Source organism: Rhamphochromis longiceps, linkage group LG10, assembly GCF_057381845.1.
Source record: "Rhamphochromis longiceps isolate RC_006_pf linkage group LG10, R_longiceps_female_GT1.1, whole genome shotgun sequence".
Taxonomy (NCBI): Eukaryota; Metazoa; Chordata; class Actinopteri; order Cichliformes; family Cichlidae; genus Rhamphochromis; species Rhamphochromis longiceps.
This window is the reverse complement of record NC_140566.1, coordinates 31,143,389-31,161,336: the sequence shown is the minus strand read 5'-3', so window position 1 is coordinate 31,161,336 and position 17,948 is coordinate 31,143,389. Positions and strand designations below refer to the sequence as shown.

The 17,948-nt window shown below is 42.2% G+C and overlaps 1 protein-coding gene across 6 annotated transcripts in view; it reads right to left on the bottom strand.

Annotated features, from left to right (window-relative positions):
* The window catches only part of klf8 (Kruppel like factor 8), a 90,245-nt gene that overhangs the window by 26,241 nt on the left and 46,056 nt on the right, over positions 1 to 17,948 (bottom strand). For all 6 annotated transcript variants that reach the window (XR_014913580.1, XM_085421302.1, XM_085421303.1 and 3 more), the window contains one exon: positions 16,589 to 16,909. Coding sequence is in view for 5 of the 6 variants with exons in the window: in XM_085421302.1 (XP_085277428.1) it covers positions 16,589 to 16,909 (321 nt within the window). In the remaining variant the exon portion in view is untranslated. The remainder of the gene's footprint in view (positions 1 to 16,588; positions 16,910 to 17,948) is intronic.

Here is a 17,948-nt window from a genome sequence, read left to right as displayed (position 1 = left end):
TAGCAGGCTGATACTAGCACAGCTCAGTCTTAGCCACAGTCAGTGTTGACTCTCAGTCTAATGTTACCTATTAGGAGTTGCCGGTGTTGATATCCTGGGTGCTTAGTAACTTGTTCACCTCATACACCTACACAGGACAGCCTGCCTATAAAGCTCGCAGCACAGGTGTGCATAAATGTGCACAGCAAGAAAAATCCAACTTCAGACACGCTCACAGTGTAAACCATGACATCTCGCAGCTTTTTGGTTAAGTCATAAAAGGAAATGTGTGAAGGTGATCAGAGAAACCCAATTAAAAGCCACAATAACTAATTATGCATCTGTTGCAAACAGCATTCGTCTCATAATTAATGCTGCTATTGTACGTGATTTTGCCATGTGTAGGCATAATAAGCTGGTCTTTCTGCTACAGCTGTTGTAAATAAAGCCTCAGAAGTATCATTAGCATTCTACTAGCTTTCCAATTAGCAGGTGCTTCAGTACAAAGATTCAGGTTCATCAAGTCGTATGTCAAGCCACAGAAAATGTTAAGCTTGCATCTCTGATTGAAAACAATCAGACATGAAGGAAAAGTATACTACACAATACTGCGGCATATTAAACCGATCTATTCATAAGAATGTGCAGAATCTGCTGTTTGTAGACTAAATAATTTAGGCATCAGTCACACAGGCTTACAGACCTGTTGGCTACCACTTGACAACCACCAGCTGCAAGGGAAATTCTCCAACCAGTTGAGAGTGTTTGCTGGCAGTCACTGTGCTAAAGCTTCACTCAGGCAGGCCTACAGACCGGTCAGTAGCTCCTTGACTGCTACTGAAAGGTGTGTATTCCACAACTGGTTGGCAACTGGTTGCTGGCAGTTGCTAGTGTGAAAAGTGGCTGCAAAGCGGTAGAGTCCAGCACTAAAAACCTGGTGATTGCAGTAGTTGCTATGACTGCAACGGGTAGTTTCCCGTAGTTTGCCCGGAAGATGCCGACTTCTGCAAACACTTTGAAATGAAGTAAATGAAGTAAATGGTGTTTGCAGACTGGTTGGCGTCTTCCATGCAAACTGCAGGCATCTGCAGCAATGACAGTATTGACACAGCATCCTCTTTGCAATCAATTTCACCTGATGATGGCCACCAGCAACTTCCAATAAGTTGGGGAATGCGTATTTTTCTCTAATGACAGGAGGTAGCCAGGGTCATTGTCAACCAGTCTAGGCCTGTGAGAATGAGGCTTTATGTAGAGCAGAAGAGAGACTTCAATGCAGTCTTAACTTTTAAGTTATTGTCTAACATTGATAAAGCTTTTTAAAATTTGATCTGCATTCATAATCTCTGATTTAAGAAAGTCTTGAACCAGAAATCCATTATATGCTACCAAGAGGCTCAGAAATATTAGCTGTTGTCCACAGAGGATAAGTTCTCGACCAGACAGCTCATTCAGAATAAAATATAAGGTGAAGAATATCTCTTTTACCCATATATTGTCATTTCTGGATGTTCATAATAAACTTGTTTCCATTATTTTTGAGTCTTTCATATGAATTAATAAACCGTTCCTCTGAAAACCGCTTTAGTGGAAAGCAGCTAAAAGCGTTCAGTGGCTGTAGCTCTGAAGCAAATGCACGTGCTGCTATCATGGTGCATACCTTTGCTTTCACTTCCAAAGAAGTGTTTACATAACTGGACTTGTTCGAAACCTGTCTGATTGTGCAGGAACGCCCAAAAATGTCTTTCTAGCAACCTTTCCCTGCGTCTTTACAATAACAGCAGAGACTTTCATCATATGCAGACAGTTTTTTTAAGCCTTTACCAATAATCCGTCTTTACAATTCACTTTATTTTTCCAAGTTTCCAACAAGGTTCTCTGTAACTGCAAGAATGTGCCTGAACCAGGTGTGCAAGACACGTTACAGAGATATAAAACCTGACCAGTTCAGCAGAGTCTGACAGAGTTCACGGCCTGTCTCTCCTGACGGCTCGCTATCACTGATAGCTCTACAGCGTTTTTCTTTTAAAGTCGGTAAAGAAAGCATGCAATCTTTTTATGTTACGATCAATATGTTGCAATCGCTACAAACAGAACATTATTACTGAAAATCATTTTGAGCAGGTGCAGCTCAGGAGGTTGGTGGTTCGATCCCTGGCTGTTTAAAAGTATCATTGTGAGACAGACTCAGCTGAGGGTGGGAAAACATAAATTTGCCTGCTTATTTTACTCAAGAATCCAAAACCGAGTCAAGTCCACAACCCATCCAACACTTCTACAACATCACTTTCACAAACGGAAAATCTCAAACATTTTTTGCCTCTCTTGTTTCAGCGGCGAAGACGCTGGCACCCGTGGCACCTCGGCTTAACTCTGGGAAACAGTCTGTTTTTACTGGAAACAGGTGAATATATTTTGCTCTGCTGACACCGCTTTTTACCCCCCCTGCGCCCCCTCGCCAGTTTAAATAACATCTAAGTTTGATGTGAAAATATGCGCATCTACAAGCATATTAAAACAATTATCATGTCTCACCCTTCTCTCTGACAGCCCCCCCCCCTTGTCTTCCGGCGCGGCCGTTCAGAGCAGCGATCAACACTTTCAGCTTTAGACACAACCCGCCATCCAAACTATGCCTACGTGAAGCATAACCTACCCTGAAGGCTTGTCACCTAAAGAAGAAGCATGACAAGTTGACAGCGGCGAGATGAGAAACAAGCAGCTTGACCCAGGGCAAGAAGCCCACTATTAATTATACAGGCACTTGCACGCGACAGCCACCTGACACGTCAAAAATTACTTCTACATGTCCACAAGATGTCATTAATTACACCAGCACAAGGGGGGATGCTGTTGAACTAGTGCTAATGACGACAGAGTAATTTAAGAAATCAGCGCCGCCTGCATTACTGAAACGATGTCATTACCTCATCAAGCGTCGCCTTTAGCTTTGGACGTCTGCTGGCTACTCTTTAATCTCAGAGGCACATGCAAAGTATTAAGTTATGTGTGAGAGGCTGCTTGGAACAACTTGGGCAAAATTAAACGTTGTGCATGTCGCCCTGATCGAGGCTGCCTACCAGCGACCTGAAGTTGGTGCGTGCGTTTCATGTCAAACACATAATTTAAAGACTCGGCTCAAGCTGGAGAGGGTACTCTTGATACAAAAATGCTACACAGTGTTAAAGTTGCCATAGCCCATTTCAACTATAGTAACTGTCAGGTTCACACCTTCCTTCTTGGACTCTACTATTCATTATCCAGGGCCTTCTTGCACCAGTGGATCCGTGCATGATGTCTGACACGAGCTCCGCTCACTTTAAAAGCCAGCTTGCTTCTAATCAGCTGAGCGGCACAAACAGAAGGTTTGAACAGCAGCTGGTTGGAGTTGCTATGGTGTTCACATGGGCAGAGGCTGGCAGTGGGCAGGCTCAGAGTTAAACTTATCTGAACTTTAAAGTTAAAACTGGTCACAACTCTTTTCCTTAATGGTGGGTTTTAACACCTGAGGATAAATCAAAGACGTGGATTGCCGACCATACGAATGATTTCCGGGTTTAACTTGTGATGCAAACCCACCCATATGGAAAAGAAATAGTAAAAACCTATATGATTTACTCATGAAAGTGGCCACTTTCTCATTACTTTCATATATTGTTTTAGGAAGTATCCAAAACATACAAGTTTTATTTTTATAATTTTTCAAGGGATCTTATATCTGTTTTCACTCTTGTATGCTTTTCATACAAGTTTCACACAAGACAGATACAAACTTTATAAGATATATATATATCTTTTCCATATGGGCAGTCATTTTGTTCTATAAGCAGGCTTGAAATGTGACAGAATCCACTCAGTTAAGAAAAAAGTAAAGGGAAGATAAACAAACAATAGTTTGCTGATACTAAAAAACTGATCTCAACTTAGTCTGAGAAGGAGAAAATCTGTGGAAGTCATTTCATATTAATCCCTTTTGTCCCATGCTGCTTTATCTTTTCTAGTAGACTAAGAGGCAGTGTCTTAACTGTTTATTGATGCAGACAGGTAAAAAAAAAATAGAAATCTGGCTGCTGCTGCTCCTGTAACTCACAGGAAAGCTGAACCCCCTCCGACGACCTCGCCAGGATGTGCTGCGATTTGACGCACAGACAACATGATTTACTGCGACTATACTGAACCCCAGCCAATCCACTTAATGACCTACATGTTTCCAGATAACTTTAGACTAACATAGAGCTTCCTCTCCCAGTCATGTATTTGCTTCCCGGAAGCTCTGCACTGTAGGAAGTGGGCTGCCAACAATGACATCATCATCCTGCACCAGCAGAGGTGACTGCATCTGCACTGAACTGCAACCCCTCCTGTTTCTCTCTCTCTCTGCATCCCAAATTTTGAATGTGCTGCCCTTTGAATGGACTGAATGCTCCAACATAGATGCGCACACACACGCACGCACGCACGCACACACACACACACACACACACACACAATGATTGCTAACTAACTCATGCTACCAAAGCCCTGCTGGCAAAAGCACAGTAAATCGGCCTCTCTAACCTCTCATGTCTCTTGCTCTCACACACACAAACGCACAGGGAGTAATAGAAAGTGTGTGCGTGTCTGTGTGTATGTGTGTGTGATGTGGTCTCTTTGTGCATGAGTGCTCCTGTTTGCTGGAGGACAACTGACTTGTTTATGTGAATACATCAGTGTGACACACACGCATGCACAGAGGGCCTCATTGTTTGTTTGTGTGTCTGTGTGTGCGTGCGTGTGAGAGAGAGAGCGATTACAGGGCTATTCACTGTGCTGTGCTGGCAGGTATTCAGTGTGTGTTTGCGCGTGTGTGTGTGTGTGTGCGTGCATGCGTGCTCCCCTTTGGCATAAGTGGTGATTTAGAAAAAGAGAGAGATTGAGGAGGGGGCAGGGGAAAGATGGAGAGAGAAGCACTGGTTGGAAAGGTGGAGGAGAAAAGAGGAGGAGAAGGAGTGAGGATTGGTGGTGGTGATGGCGGGGGGGTCAGGCTGCACAGTCTTTTCGGCAACTCCCGCCAGAGCCGTGGTTGCCATGGCGACGGGGTGAGCGGAAGCAGTGCCTCCCTCGACATATCCTATTAGGATGAGAGAGTGAGAAAGGGAGGAGAGGGAGGGAAAGGGAGAGAAGAAGAGCTTGGGTCGGGAGACTGAAAGAGAAAGCAGAAGAAGAAGAATGGCGGGAAAAGAAAAAGAGAGATGAGGGGAGATAAAAGTGCGCGATTGTGTGTGTGTGTGTGTGTGTGTGTGTGTGTGTGTGTGTGTGTGTGTGTGTGTGTGTGTGTGTGTGTGTGTGTGTGTGTGTGTTCTGGGGAAAAAACGAAAAACAGGAACAGCAACTAAAAGAAAACTTTCACTGGAAAGCTAAATCTAGGCCGCTGAATGAACTTTGACCCATTCTGTCACTCTGACAAACACTAGTTAACTCATATGAGCTCGCCATATTGTTTAATCATCTTGCTGTTCACTCCTCTTGCCCCCAACATTTCACTGTCTCCTCATCTCTTCTGAAAATTTACTGCCAAGTTGCTTTTGAGTAACGCAGGATTTATGAACCCGCAGTGGTTTCCATTTGCGTAGCACTTTGGCCACGCAGAGAGGGGGATTGTGGGAATTTAACCAACACAGAGGCTTCACAAACTCTCAAAAGCCAGAGGCGGGTGGCTCTGCAGCGATTACGCCATATCTAGGTCTTATCCTGATAGGTTAACAAGGCGGCTTCAACAGAAAAGGGAAGATCAACAAAGAGGAAGGGAAAAAAATAGCACAAAATGAGATGCGGAAGCAAAGGCCACAGAGGAGATTTTCAAAGTAAATTTAACCCCGCTTCTACCTCACTGTGATGAAAAACAGCACTTACAAGAACAAGTGTAGCCCGCATATTCATACGCATATTTCTGACACTGACTGTATACAGCTATGCAGACGTGGTTCTGGAAAGCTCTGCGTACCACCTACGGACTACCAACGCAGCACCATGCCGAGCCCTCACCCACTGCTGATTATACAGTGGGCATCTTCAGGTTGTCATTAGATTACATTTATTCCTGACTGATTGCCAAAAACTATTCATTGTTTTCTCCTGCTTTGGAATCTTCTAACTACAAACTGTTGAAGTTTGCATGATGGAAGAAACAACAGAGAGAACAAGCATAAAAACTAGACTGACTTGAAGAATCCTTTGGATAATCCTCAAAGTTTCTCAGTTGAGTAAAAGAGAAAAAAAAGGGCTAGTAGTGGAGTCTCTTCCCCAACTTTCCATCCACTTCTGATGGAATTTGGCTAGTACGAGTTGAAGCAAGTGTAAAATTTCACATCTCACATCACCTCCATTTGACCTTTTGATGTCTATTTTGACCTTGGACCCGATGTTCCTGTTAGCAAAGGAAAATATGCTTTTTTAAAGCATTAAAACATCCCACAAACGCTCGTTTTAATCGTTTTTCTCAGTATATGCTGTTAAAAGTAGCATGACTCAGTGAAACACGTATAACCTTCGTATTTCCTCTGTTGGTTTCCTGCACTACTAACTCATTAAATAAGCTTAGCTGCTGAGACATCCGTGCACATGCATGCAGCCAAGTTACCAACGTCATGTCATAATGTTCTGGGTAACTGATGAAAATAACATCCCACCTCAGCAAGCCAGGTTCTAAATAAATTTAGCAGAGCTGTATCTGTGAACTGCTATGGTTTTTTAAAGGATCATCCATCTTCTTTGTATAAAACTTTAAATGTTTAAATTATCATAGTGAGGAAAAGAGAAATTTGACCATAAACAGATAAGAATACAAGCTGGCAAATATGTAAACAATGCAGGCAGGTGTAACATGTCAACAAGTTAAATACTTTGGAAACAGTAACCAATCAGCTCATTTAATTTGTCAAAATCCTAAACAAACAGCAAGTTTTATCTCTGAAGCAGACATCTGCACACGTCTGAAAGGTCGTTCACCACTGAAATCTGTTAAATAGGCTTTAAAAGTTGTTTTTACTATTTTCTGGAATTCTATAGATGAAATAATTCTAATAGATAATAATCCGAATAATAAAAACTGAATAAACACAGTCCTTAGTTGCAGCTCTATCACAACAAGTTGTCTTATTTTTAAAACTCTGGGCTAGAACCATACAACTTTAATACAGTCTCATGGTAAATAAAGTTTGCTTTGCACGTCTTCTAGAGTGGACCTGACATTTCTTATTTCTGTCTGAGTAACCACTTTATGTGCTGGTCTCACATACAAGCAGTCAAGCAGCAAAAAGCACAGTATGATCCACAGACCATAATATTTCATATTTCCTGAGGTTCAAATAAAGATTGTCATCTGTTTCTGATGAATAATTTGTTGCATCTGACAGCTTGTTTAGATATAACTTGTCAAAGTCCTCCATTGCTACTGCTCGTACTCCTATATTCACATTTTCCCCTTGATTTCATGCCTTCACTCACTAGGATTTGTGTTGTCTTGTTGAGACAAACATATAACAATCTACAACATATAACAATCATCATTCAGAGTCCAGACTGAATTAGTATTTGGAGGGAAAAAAATGCATCCTGTTCAAACAAAGGGTTAGCAAATAATCATCTTGACAGGGTTACTGTTTGCAGCACAAATGAGTTAGAACAAAGGGTACAATAACGATAATAATAATAATAATAATAACAGTCTTAACTTGAGTAAATATGAGGCATGTAGCATTAATGTTTTAGGCTCCCAGTGGAGTTTTATAGCAGGAGGATCTGCTTCCTGGAGACTTTATCTTTGGACAGGAAAGTCCACTCCCCTCTGTTGGAGACAGCCACAGAGGTGTGGCCAGCACACACTCACACACACACACTCTCTGCTTAATGATGTCTTGCGCAATACTACTCCACCCAGCCCCCACCCTTCACTAACCCAAACCACACCACAACAATGCACACATATACACACTCCTTCTCCCAGACCTCACATGTGAACGTAATTAAGCTCTGAAATACAAGATGTTTCCTTAAAAGTAAATAAATCAGTCTATCGGGTTCGCCTTGATGTTACACTTTCTGAAAATTTTCCTGCAATTGGTTCTGGTATTTAGCCAAAAAATAATCAGCTGAGGCAAGCACCAAAATATGATCCTGGCATTGCTAATAAACATTTAAAGTTGCCTTTGCTCTTCAAGCAAAGAACGCGCCATTCTGCACTCAAATCCTCCAGACTCACACTGTTCTGCTAGCACATTTTACTATAATGTACATATATGTATTAACATAAACTAAGTTTTAATAGGTTTTTATGATTATTTAATTGCGTCCGTGCATATGAACTACACATATAAAAAGGCCCAAGTACGGAGCCTTGAGGAGCTCCAAACTCATTTGCAGGGCGGGACAAACTCATTTCTGTTAAGGAGATAAATGCACAACTATAACATCATAAACTGATCTTGTGAAAGCTATAAATGGAAATAAACAGAAGGATTTTACTACGTCAGTAACTGAGATGAACTAAAAACCCAGACATCGTAGACATGTAACTGGTTTTTCAGTGTAGTGGTGAGGAGAGATGTAACAATGTGCTTAGAAATGCAGGCTGGTCATGTTTTCAGAACAGTGTTGACTGCACAGTTGTCCTCTGGTTAAATTCTTGGCAAAGTTATGTCCGCTTACTTAATCAGACACGCATCAGAAACGCCAAAAATAAACAAAGGAGCTACAGATAAATAAACCGGGTATATCTGTGTAACTGTGTGACAAAACAGAGATTAAAATGATCCTTCCTAAGGCAGGATTTAGGAAATTTAAAGAGAAGGGAAAAAACATTGCTAACTATTTCAGTAAAAAGGAAATCCAGTTAATATCACAGCTTTGCAAATTGTTAAGAGAGGTCATTCAATGTGATGATGGGAAACACAATTAGTCCTTGTTATTCAAGTACATGTAATTTCAAGCATATATGTAAGGCCAAGCACAAGTTCACTACGCTATTACAAACAATACTTTTTGTGTTACTCCTCTGCTACATTGTTTTTATCCACACACACACTAAAGCACGGGCTACTTTTGACATTCATTTCTTGGATTCTTAGCCAAACCTCAACCATAACCAGCATATCCCCAAACCTACCCATAAACCCTTAAAACCATGCCAAGTGGAACTGCAGTGTAACCAAACTGGGAACATTATGACTGTGACACATCCACTAACCAAGTGTATCTTTTTCACTTGCAACAACATGTGAATAACGACATTTTATCTCACCTACTCTGTGGCTGTTCCCACTACAGTAAAGACAATACTCTCTGAGGCTCTGTGTGAAGGTCTCTCTCACACCCTGCAGAATTTTAGCCCTCATACATATAAACACAAAGACACGCTGTTCTAACTGACAATGGCACAGAGAATATACATGTAAAGTGTTGCTAGACTTCAGTGGAGTTAGCCACACTTGAGGGTGAGGGTGGCGACAGCATGAAGCCCCTCAAACAGACTGGAAAAGGCTTATTTTGGTAAATTAACTCAACCTAATTATGTCACCTAGCTAAATTCTGTCTTTAAAATTCAATCGTAGAGACACATTCTCATGACTTTTCTAAAACCTAGAAGACACTACAGTACACGGGTATCAGCTGAGAATGAAAAACAGACTGTTTCCTGCCCGGCATGAAATTTCCCTCTTTTATTTATCTCTGCTCCAAAACACTCGCTGCTAACAGACACAGCCCGTCCTGCCTTTCCCACATACCGTCATAAATGCAAATCTATGCTTGTGCTATATAGCTGGAGTGCAAACATAAAGCACGTGATGCCTCGCCTCAAAAACGGCTCAGCACATCAAGGGTTATTTTAATCAATAACGACAATGATTGTGCGTAATTTTGTGGATCTCTGGAATTACAAATATGACCAGTTTGCCAAATAGCCAAAAACTGTAAAGAAAAATTAGTTATTTTTGAGATTAAGATTTGACAAATGGTGGTAGCTCAAAATATAAGCATTTAAAATCGCAGGCATCTCTCCTTGAAATTATTTTTTGTGCAAGATGTAATTGAAAACTAAACTGAATTAAATATTAGTCAATTTCCTTTACATAGCACCAAGTCACAACAGCAGTCGCTTCTACAGTCGATTCTACAATAATACAGAGAAAACCCCAAGAATCAGACAGCCCTCTATGAGCGAGCACGTGGCGACAGTGGCAAGGAAAAACTCCCTTTTAACAGGAAGAAAATCCCTGGACGAACAAGGCTCAGAGAGAGGCGGCCATCTGGGGCTGATCGCTTTGCAAATGTGTAGTATGTTAGCAAAAATGTTAATTTCTAATGAATTAGAAATAGTTCAAGTGGTTTCTCTGCTGTCCCAGCGGATGAAGGTAATGGAAGCACAGAAATGCATTACCATGAACGGTGCCCGGCTCTCTCATTTGTCTGATTAATTCTACATTTATCTAGCACGCGCACTACAATGCTGTTTAAATGTCAGTACTTTTGGACAATACAGCGATTCTTAACTGTTCATGCACCTCCCCGTTTTTCAGACCAACACAATCCACTTGCCCTGCGGTTTCTCTCTGTTATCTTTCCCGTATTGAAAACCCAGAGAGAAGCTAGCCTGACTCTGCATCTCCCTGCGTTTCAGCTTCATAAATAACAAAAAAAGTATTGAACACAGAGGAGGGTGAAATGGATGGCAGTCATAATCCTGCAGCACAGCCTGTCCTTATCTGACTGTCCACACCCTTTCAAACCTCTCTACCTTCACTCCTCTCTCTCACCCATCTGTGCACTTCCCTCATCTGTCTCCTCTCTGACAATCTCTTTCCCCTCCTTCTGCTTTTCTGTCCACATTTCCAACAGCTTCTTCTCTTCAACGCCTCACCCTTCCCGCTGACAAACACCTTTCACTCCTTCTGCTATAAGTTCGCTTTGGTAATGGCTGCTATACTGTGCGAGCGACTCCAGCAAGTCTCACCTTATCATTACTGTTCACACCCTTTACTGTACAGCCTTCCCTGTCTGTTTATAACAGGGTGTATCGACCTACCTATCAGCTTAACAGTAAAGCTTGAAATGTCAAAAGGTGTAGCAACTCGTTTGCACTGCAAAACCTGTGAGCCCGGCCAGGGCGACACAAAAACGCTCCCATGTATTTATCGGCTTGTAATTATATTTAATTGGCACACAGCAGTGAAGCCACCAATAATCACTGCATCCATAATGAGGATGACAAACTAACTAGCCAGCGCACCAACTACTAATAGCCACGAGGAGAGCGAGGGAACCGAGTGCAACATTTGAAGAACAAACAATGAGCAAAATACTCCTAAAGCTTTATCGAAGGATTAAAAAGATAAGAATAAGTGGCATAAGTGCCTTATCAGTGTTTTTTTTTAATTCAATAAAATTCTGACTTGCTGAACTTAAGTTAAGAGTGTTTTCTTTTACATGACTATTTCCTATGAGTGAGCTCGACCAGTCATAACATGTCAAATGAGCTGTGAAACTATGAGAAGCTTAAAAATATATCGACATACGCTGCAATCCTTTTTTAGAAGCCCGGAAGATATAAAATCTTTTCTTGAAAGGAAATGCCATAAAATAACTTTGATTTGTTTACTTTCAGAATCCTAATTTTCATAATCTTTACAATGTTTACAATATTTATTAGTATTTATTTTATGTCTAAAATGTTTGTGGATACTGCTGGAATTTGTGAATTTCCTCCAGGGGATGAATAAAGTATCCACCCATCCATCCTGAACAACTGTAAGCTGTAAATACTTAGATGAGCCTAAAATAATATTAAAAAGACAGAGACGAGTTAAGATGTGACAAAATGCACAAAATGCAGCTCAGTTTCTTGGTTCCCAGTCTATGGGAAAATCTCTATTGGTGTGTATTTCTGAGCAAAGACCAGAAAAAGACAAACTCCTCTGCATCAATCAGAAGGACAGAAGATGCAGATATATGCTGCTTAATTTATTAGTAAATGCTCAGCCATAAATAGTCTGATCCTGAGAATGAAATCCGCTGGGGAATTCACGGGTAACTCCAGCAGGACTTTCGTCAGTATGTATCCCACAGGCTCTTGTCATGTAAAACTTGGCTTGGCTGCGACCTCTGACCTCCTCACTATTCATTTCACGGAGCTCATTCTGCTGATGCGCTCCCTGAAAAGCCACTCGGGATTAAAAAAGGTGAAATTTGCTGCTTGAAGTGCAAAACCTTAACAACCTTAACAGACTTTTTCCACATGAGAGCAAATAAATGTTTGTTTACAAAGTGTGTTTAATGACTTCCTACAACTCTACCCATCCATTAAACTTTACCCACTAATGTCAGACCATGCCTAATCTTCCACCATCACGTCAGCCAAGCGGAAAGCTTCACTGTAACCTTTGCGAGAAGCCGTGTTTCTCCCCCGAGAGGCTCCACTTCCACTGGCCTGGAAGTGGAGTCGACCACCATTTGTCAAATCTTAATCTGAAATCTCAAAAATAACCAATTTTTCTTTACAGTTTTTGGCAGTTTTTAGTTTTCTGTAACCCCGATAGGGACGTAAATTCCGCCATCAGACCCACTTGGCAATTTTTGTCTGACCGTGGAGGTCATGCACAGGGATACGCTACACCAGAGGTCCCCAACCCCCGGGCCTCGGACCGGTCCGTGAGTCGTTTGGCACCGGGCCGCGAGAGTTGAGGCTCACGTGTGAAATGTGTAGTTTTCAGGGTTTTTATCGGTTTTCAGCGTTATTTTGTTATCGTTTTTATCGTTTACTCGGTTTTCCTGGGTCTTTTCACGTGTGTTATGAATAAATTTTCTTTTTTTCAGTACCGGTACTAGTTTTATGTTGTTGTATTTATCCGCGACACCTTAAAGGCCGGTCTGTGAAAATACTGTCGGGCAAAAACCAGTCCGTGGCGCAAAAAAGGTTGGAGACCGCTGCGCTACACAACAATGCACCAACCACGCACACGCCCTTCAGCTGCACCTCAACCAGACTTCAGAGTAGTAGAACATGAAAGGCCACACCTCGGTCACCACCATAGCTGAACACTGCATCGAGATATCATCTAGTATTTCATGAAAACTAAAACAACCTCACAACTATACCAAACTCTTCCTCCTCCTCATACTTCCTAAAATTAACCACCACGCTTGCTCAGTTCAACCTCACCCATCCCGCAAACATCTCTCTGCTCACTCCTGCATCAAATTTGTTCTCTTACACGTCCCTCATTCCCTTCGCCTCTATATCGTCAACTCATCCCGTCACGCAGTGAAGTCTTAAGTGCTTCAACTGAAGGCAGCTGGACTTCTTAGATTAAGGAAATGTTTCCTATCTCACATCTGCGGTGCTTTTTCAGTTCTAAAAGGTGATGGGGGGAGCACCAGGTATTTAACTCCTAGTGGGGGTTCAGGCTGTGGATGTAGTCCTGAGAGTTGTTGACCCACCCGATGGTCTGTGAGTCGTTAAGCTTACTACCAGTCAAGGGACGGATTCTTTGTCTTCATGACCCTTAAAGGAAGTCCAGCTCCTTTCAACTCAGCGCTGGATAACTGAGGCTTTCTCCGTTTTGGCTTCCCGTCCACACTGAGACGGCATTTTCCTCAAGGAAAAACGATGCGTTTGAAACGATGACGCATTTTAGTCATGTGATGCAGTCACGTGAAAAATTAAAAAAAGATAGCGGAGGCCATTATACAGCAGTTGTTTTGATTTCTCTCAATTTTGACAGCTCTAAAAAAGATTATTATCAGTTTGTACATGCTCCAGATAGCTTTTCTTAAAATTCTTTAATTCCCACTCGCTTTTGCGCATGCGCAGGACTGGAACATAAGCATTTTGGGCCGTTTCAATGTGGACGCGCAACTCTGTGAAAACGACTGAAAACGCTAGTGTGGACGCGGAGCGTTTCCAGACGAAAACGCAGTTTTCAAATCTATCCGGGCTAGTGTGGACGTAGCCTGAGAAACTGAACAGACGTCATGCTGTGAAACGCTTAGCACTGTGCACTACTGCATCATTGCACCTATAAATACACTATACATGCTGTTATTGTCCGTGTGTGTATCTGTTAAGTACATTGAGAGCACAGAAAAAACCCAAAAGAACCCAATTCCTTGATCAGAATCCAATAAAGCTTATTCTGACTCTGATGTAATGCTGCTTTAACTCAAACCCTGCTGTTTTTGACAAAGCTTGTTTGAAACATGTGAAACAATTACTAATTTTTTGTCAAAAAGCACAAAACAGGCAGTTTACTCCCATTTTAAAACAAAATAGTAGCAATAATAACAAAATGAAAAGAGATGAATTCATAAAAGAGGTACAGGTCTGACACAGAGATAAAAATCAAACACACACACAGGTGCTCATAGTTTTCTTCTTAAATAATGCAGCAATGACTGCTGAACTGTTGACTCAATGGCTAGGATGTGTGGGTGACAGCTGGCATGATCCAATCGCAACATGATCTCTTTTTAAATAAGGTTTGGGCAAACGTGTTCACCCTATTCTACATTTCTACAATACTGTTACTGTTAATTCTACTCTCTGCAGTGTTTAAATGCTTACATATACACACAGTTACTGTCCCTCCACACATACGACTCGGTTCTGCTTCTATGCCCCAGCTTTGTTTACTATTTCCCACCGAGGCTTCTAGACTTCTGATTGGCCAACATTTCTACACGGTTAGGAATATATCGCCACCTGTTGCTTTGGCATGTTCCTAGCAGCGTTTTCCTTCATTTCTGCGTTTACATGTGGACGGGATTATTTTTTAAAACGAAAACGGAAAATCTCAGTTTTCAAAAATACCCGTGTACGTGTGGACGTAGCCTAACAGCCTGCTGTCACAGGCAAACAGGTGCAAGTTTTCAATCACAAAGAGCACACATTCCTGCTAAACTGCACAACCTGTACACAATCTATTTGCTCAGGTGAACGCATATAAATGAAAAGGACGTTTTTCTGGATTTGTGAAGCTGATGCACCAGCCAACAGCTACATTATCATAATATCAAGCTTGAAATAACATAAATTAACCCTAAAGTAAATTTACAGTTATTTCAAAAATCCGTGCTCGTGCCTTGTATGCGGTATAATACAAGGCGTATGCGGTATAATGCGCAGAGGAAAATCGAAATTCCCGCCAGCACGGACTTTATTATAGACACAATGTTTTTGCATCCACGAATCCTAATCAAGACGATTATTGTCAGGCCTTAGCTTGACAGAAACCACTACCAGGAAATATCCCAGGGAATCCAGTGCAGAAGGATAACTGTGTCCTTTTTGCTCTAATGAAGACACAATGATTGCCAGTTTATGTCAGATCAGGTCTTGATTTGCAGTTCTACTAAAACTCAACCATAAATTAGATTAAAAAAACCAAAACCAAAAATCCAGAAAAACAAATGTGTCTCTTCTTTCTAGAGAAACAAACAAGGAAACAGAAAAATTATATAAACTCCTTTCTTTGAAAACTGAAACTGAAAGTAAGCCAGCATCACTGTAATAACAGTGGCACAGGTAAAATTGGTACGTGCACACACCGCACAGGGAACAGGGAATGGTTAACTGTGATTGATGTCGCCCGGGGGGGGGGGGGGATGTTTCCCTCCTAAACAGCATGACCTGTGATTATCGGCTCACTTTGTTCTGATACTTAAATGACGTCACGGTGTCACATTTTGCAATTAAAACAGGGATCACTGTTACAGACAGGAAGCATGTGCAAAACTATCAAAATAAGATGCAATCTCTGATAAACCAGTCTTTTTCTTTAAGGTCCGGGGCTTTCAGAGTAAAAGTTGCAAACCTCAAAATCTGTTGAACGCTGTACTGAATTAAAATAGCGCCATCAAGCTGCTAAACCGCCAATCATGATGCACAGACAGAAGAGCTGAGCAGCGCTGGTTTAGGTGGATCTCTGAGGGAGCACCAGTAGGTTCATTTTCCACTTTACAGCCTAGACCAGCGAGAGGGCACCGGATCACAAGAAGGATCTGACCTAACGTAATCTGCATAAGTGGAAGGATATGTAATTAAATAGAGTAAAAAAGTGCCTAGTCATGTTATCTGCCTGCTTCTCAAATTCTTTGTAATCACTTTGTAATACTCAGGCGGGAAGCTGACATCTGAGAGATCCAGCTGATTGCTCTGGTATGCATATTGCTTCCTTGTCTGCTGCCGATTCTCGAGTATTGGGAAAACGTGAATTTTGATACATTTTTTAAGGCGGTATTTGAGAAGTTTGTGTCAATATTGCACAAACTGATACTCTGTTCATTACGCGTGACATGATTTAAAGCTTTCTTTTTAAGCCAGGTAAGTAACTGAAGTAACCTTTGCTGTCTGTGTGATTTGACCGCGGTGTGTGTGTGTGTGTGTGTTTTCATTGTGAAATCGACATAATCAAACACATTTGATCATCGCAGAACCGACTCCCAGCCCCACCTGCACACGCCCATTTTCCTCACCTCCATCCATCTAGCCACACATCTAGCGTTCTGCCTCTTTAACCCCATTCCCCTCCAATCAATCAACCAATCGCTTCCACCGAACCCCCCGTCTCCCCCTCCTCACCGTGCACTCCATCTCCTCTGGCTCTGGTTTGATCTGTACAGAGGGCATGTCTTTCTCGCCCTCCTCCTCTGCTTTCTTTTCTTCCTCTTTCACCCTCACAGACTGTGTCGCCACTTCCTTCAGCTCCTCCTCTTCTCCCTGCGTTGGCCGTGGCCTGGTCGCGGGCTCTTCTTTCTTCTCCTCCTCTTCCTGGACTGTGGGCGGCAGAGGTGATGAAGAAGGTGGCGGTTCTTGCTGGGTCAAGGAGCTCTGCTTGGCCGGGCTCCTCAGCCTCTTCCGGGCACTGACCGCACTCTTCTTCTGCTTTGGAGTTGACTGACACTGAGTAAGAAGAAGAAGTACAATAGATGGCATTAAAAGGAGGAAGGTGAGTTTGGTCACAAAAAGAGGAGTACAGAAGGTCGGCAAAGACAGGAAAGGGGGGAGAAGAGGTGATAAGGGAGTCGTTAAGGGGATGAAATGGGGGTGGGGAGAAATTGAGAAGAACAAGAGAGGAGGAGGAGGGGTGAGAAGAAGGTAAGAAAAAAAAGTCCAAACTTCCTGGCCAGGGAGAGGGGGTGAAGGGAGAGGGGGTTGTGTTAAAGGGTATGAGGAAGGTATGAGGAGTAAAGTGGGCAGGAGGAGAAAAAGCAGTAAGCAAGAAAGCAGAAAACAAGAGAGCATAAGAGAAAGAATGAAGAGGAGAAAAGTGCCAGGTAGGACAGGAAGTAAGACAGGAAATGGGTTAGTAGAGTTTGGAGGGAAAAGGTCATGACTACAAGCATTACCTCTACTCTGAAAGCCTGCTAAAGATAACCTCCTCTCAAAAAAATCTGCCAGAAGAGGGGGTAAAAACACAAAAACACACACACACACACAAACTCACACTCTGTCTGAAAGAGATGGAAAATTAAAGGCAAAGACAGAGACAGAGGAGGCAGAGAGACAAAGGCCTAATCCTCAGGCTGCCAGTGAGGGAATGAGAACGAAAGAGAAATAACAGCGAGAGCAGGGAGGAGTAGCCGTGAACTGACCCCTCCCTCCCTTTCAGCGGCAGGCAGGCAGACACACCCTTTTCTGGAAGCTGAGCGAGAGACAAACACACACACTGAGAGAAAGAGAGAGAGAGCGAGCTGAAGAGTGCCAAGGCAGAGGGACTCACACACACACACACACACACACTTTTAGAAATGTACACACCCCTTTCTCTTCTTTTTGGTCTCAATTTTCTCCCCTTTTTTCCCTTTCTTAGACAGTTTCTGAGCTCTATCTAAGAATTATGCAAGTCCCTACAGATAAAACTCTCCACCAACTTGCAAATAGTTTGGCAAGCAGTACCAAAAATGTCCACAGATGTGGAATCCAGCATAATTTGACCTAC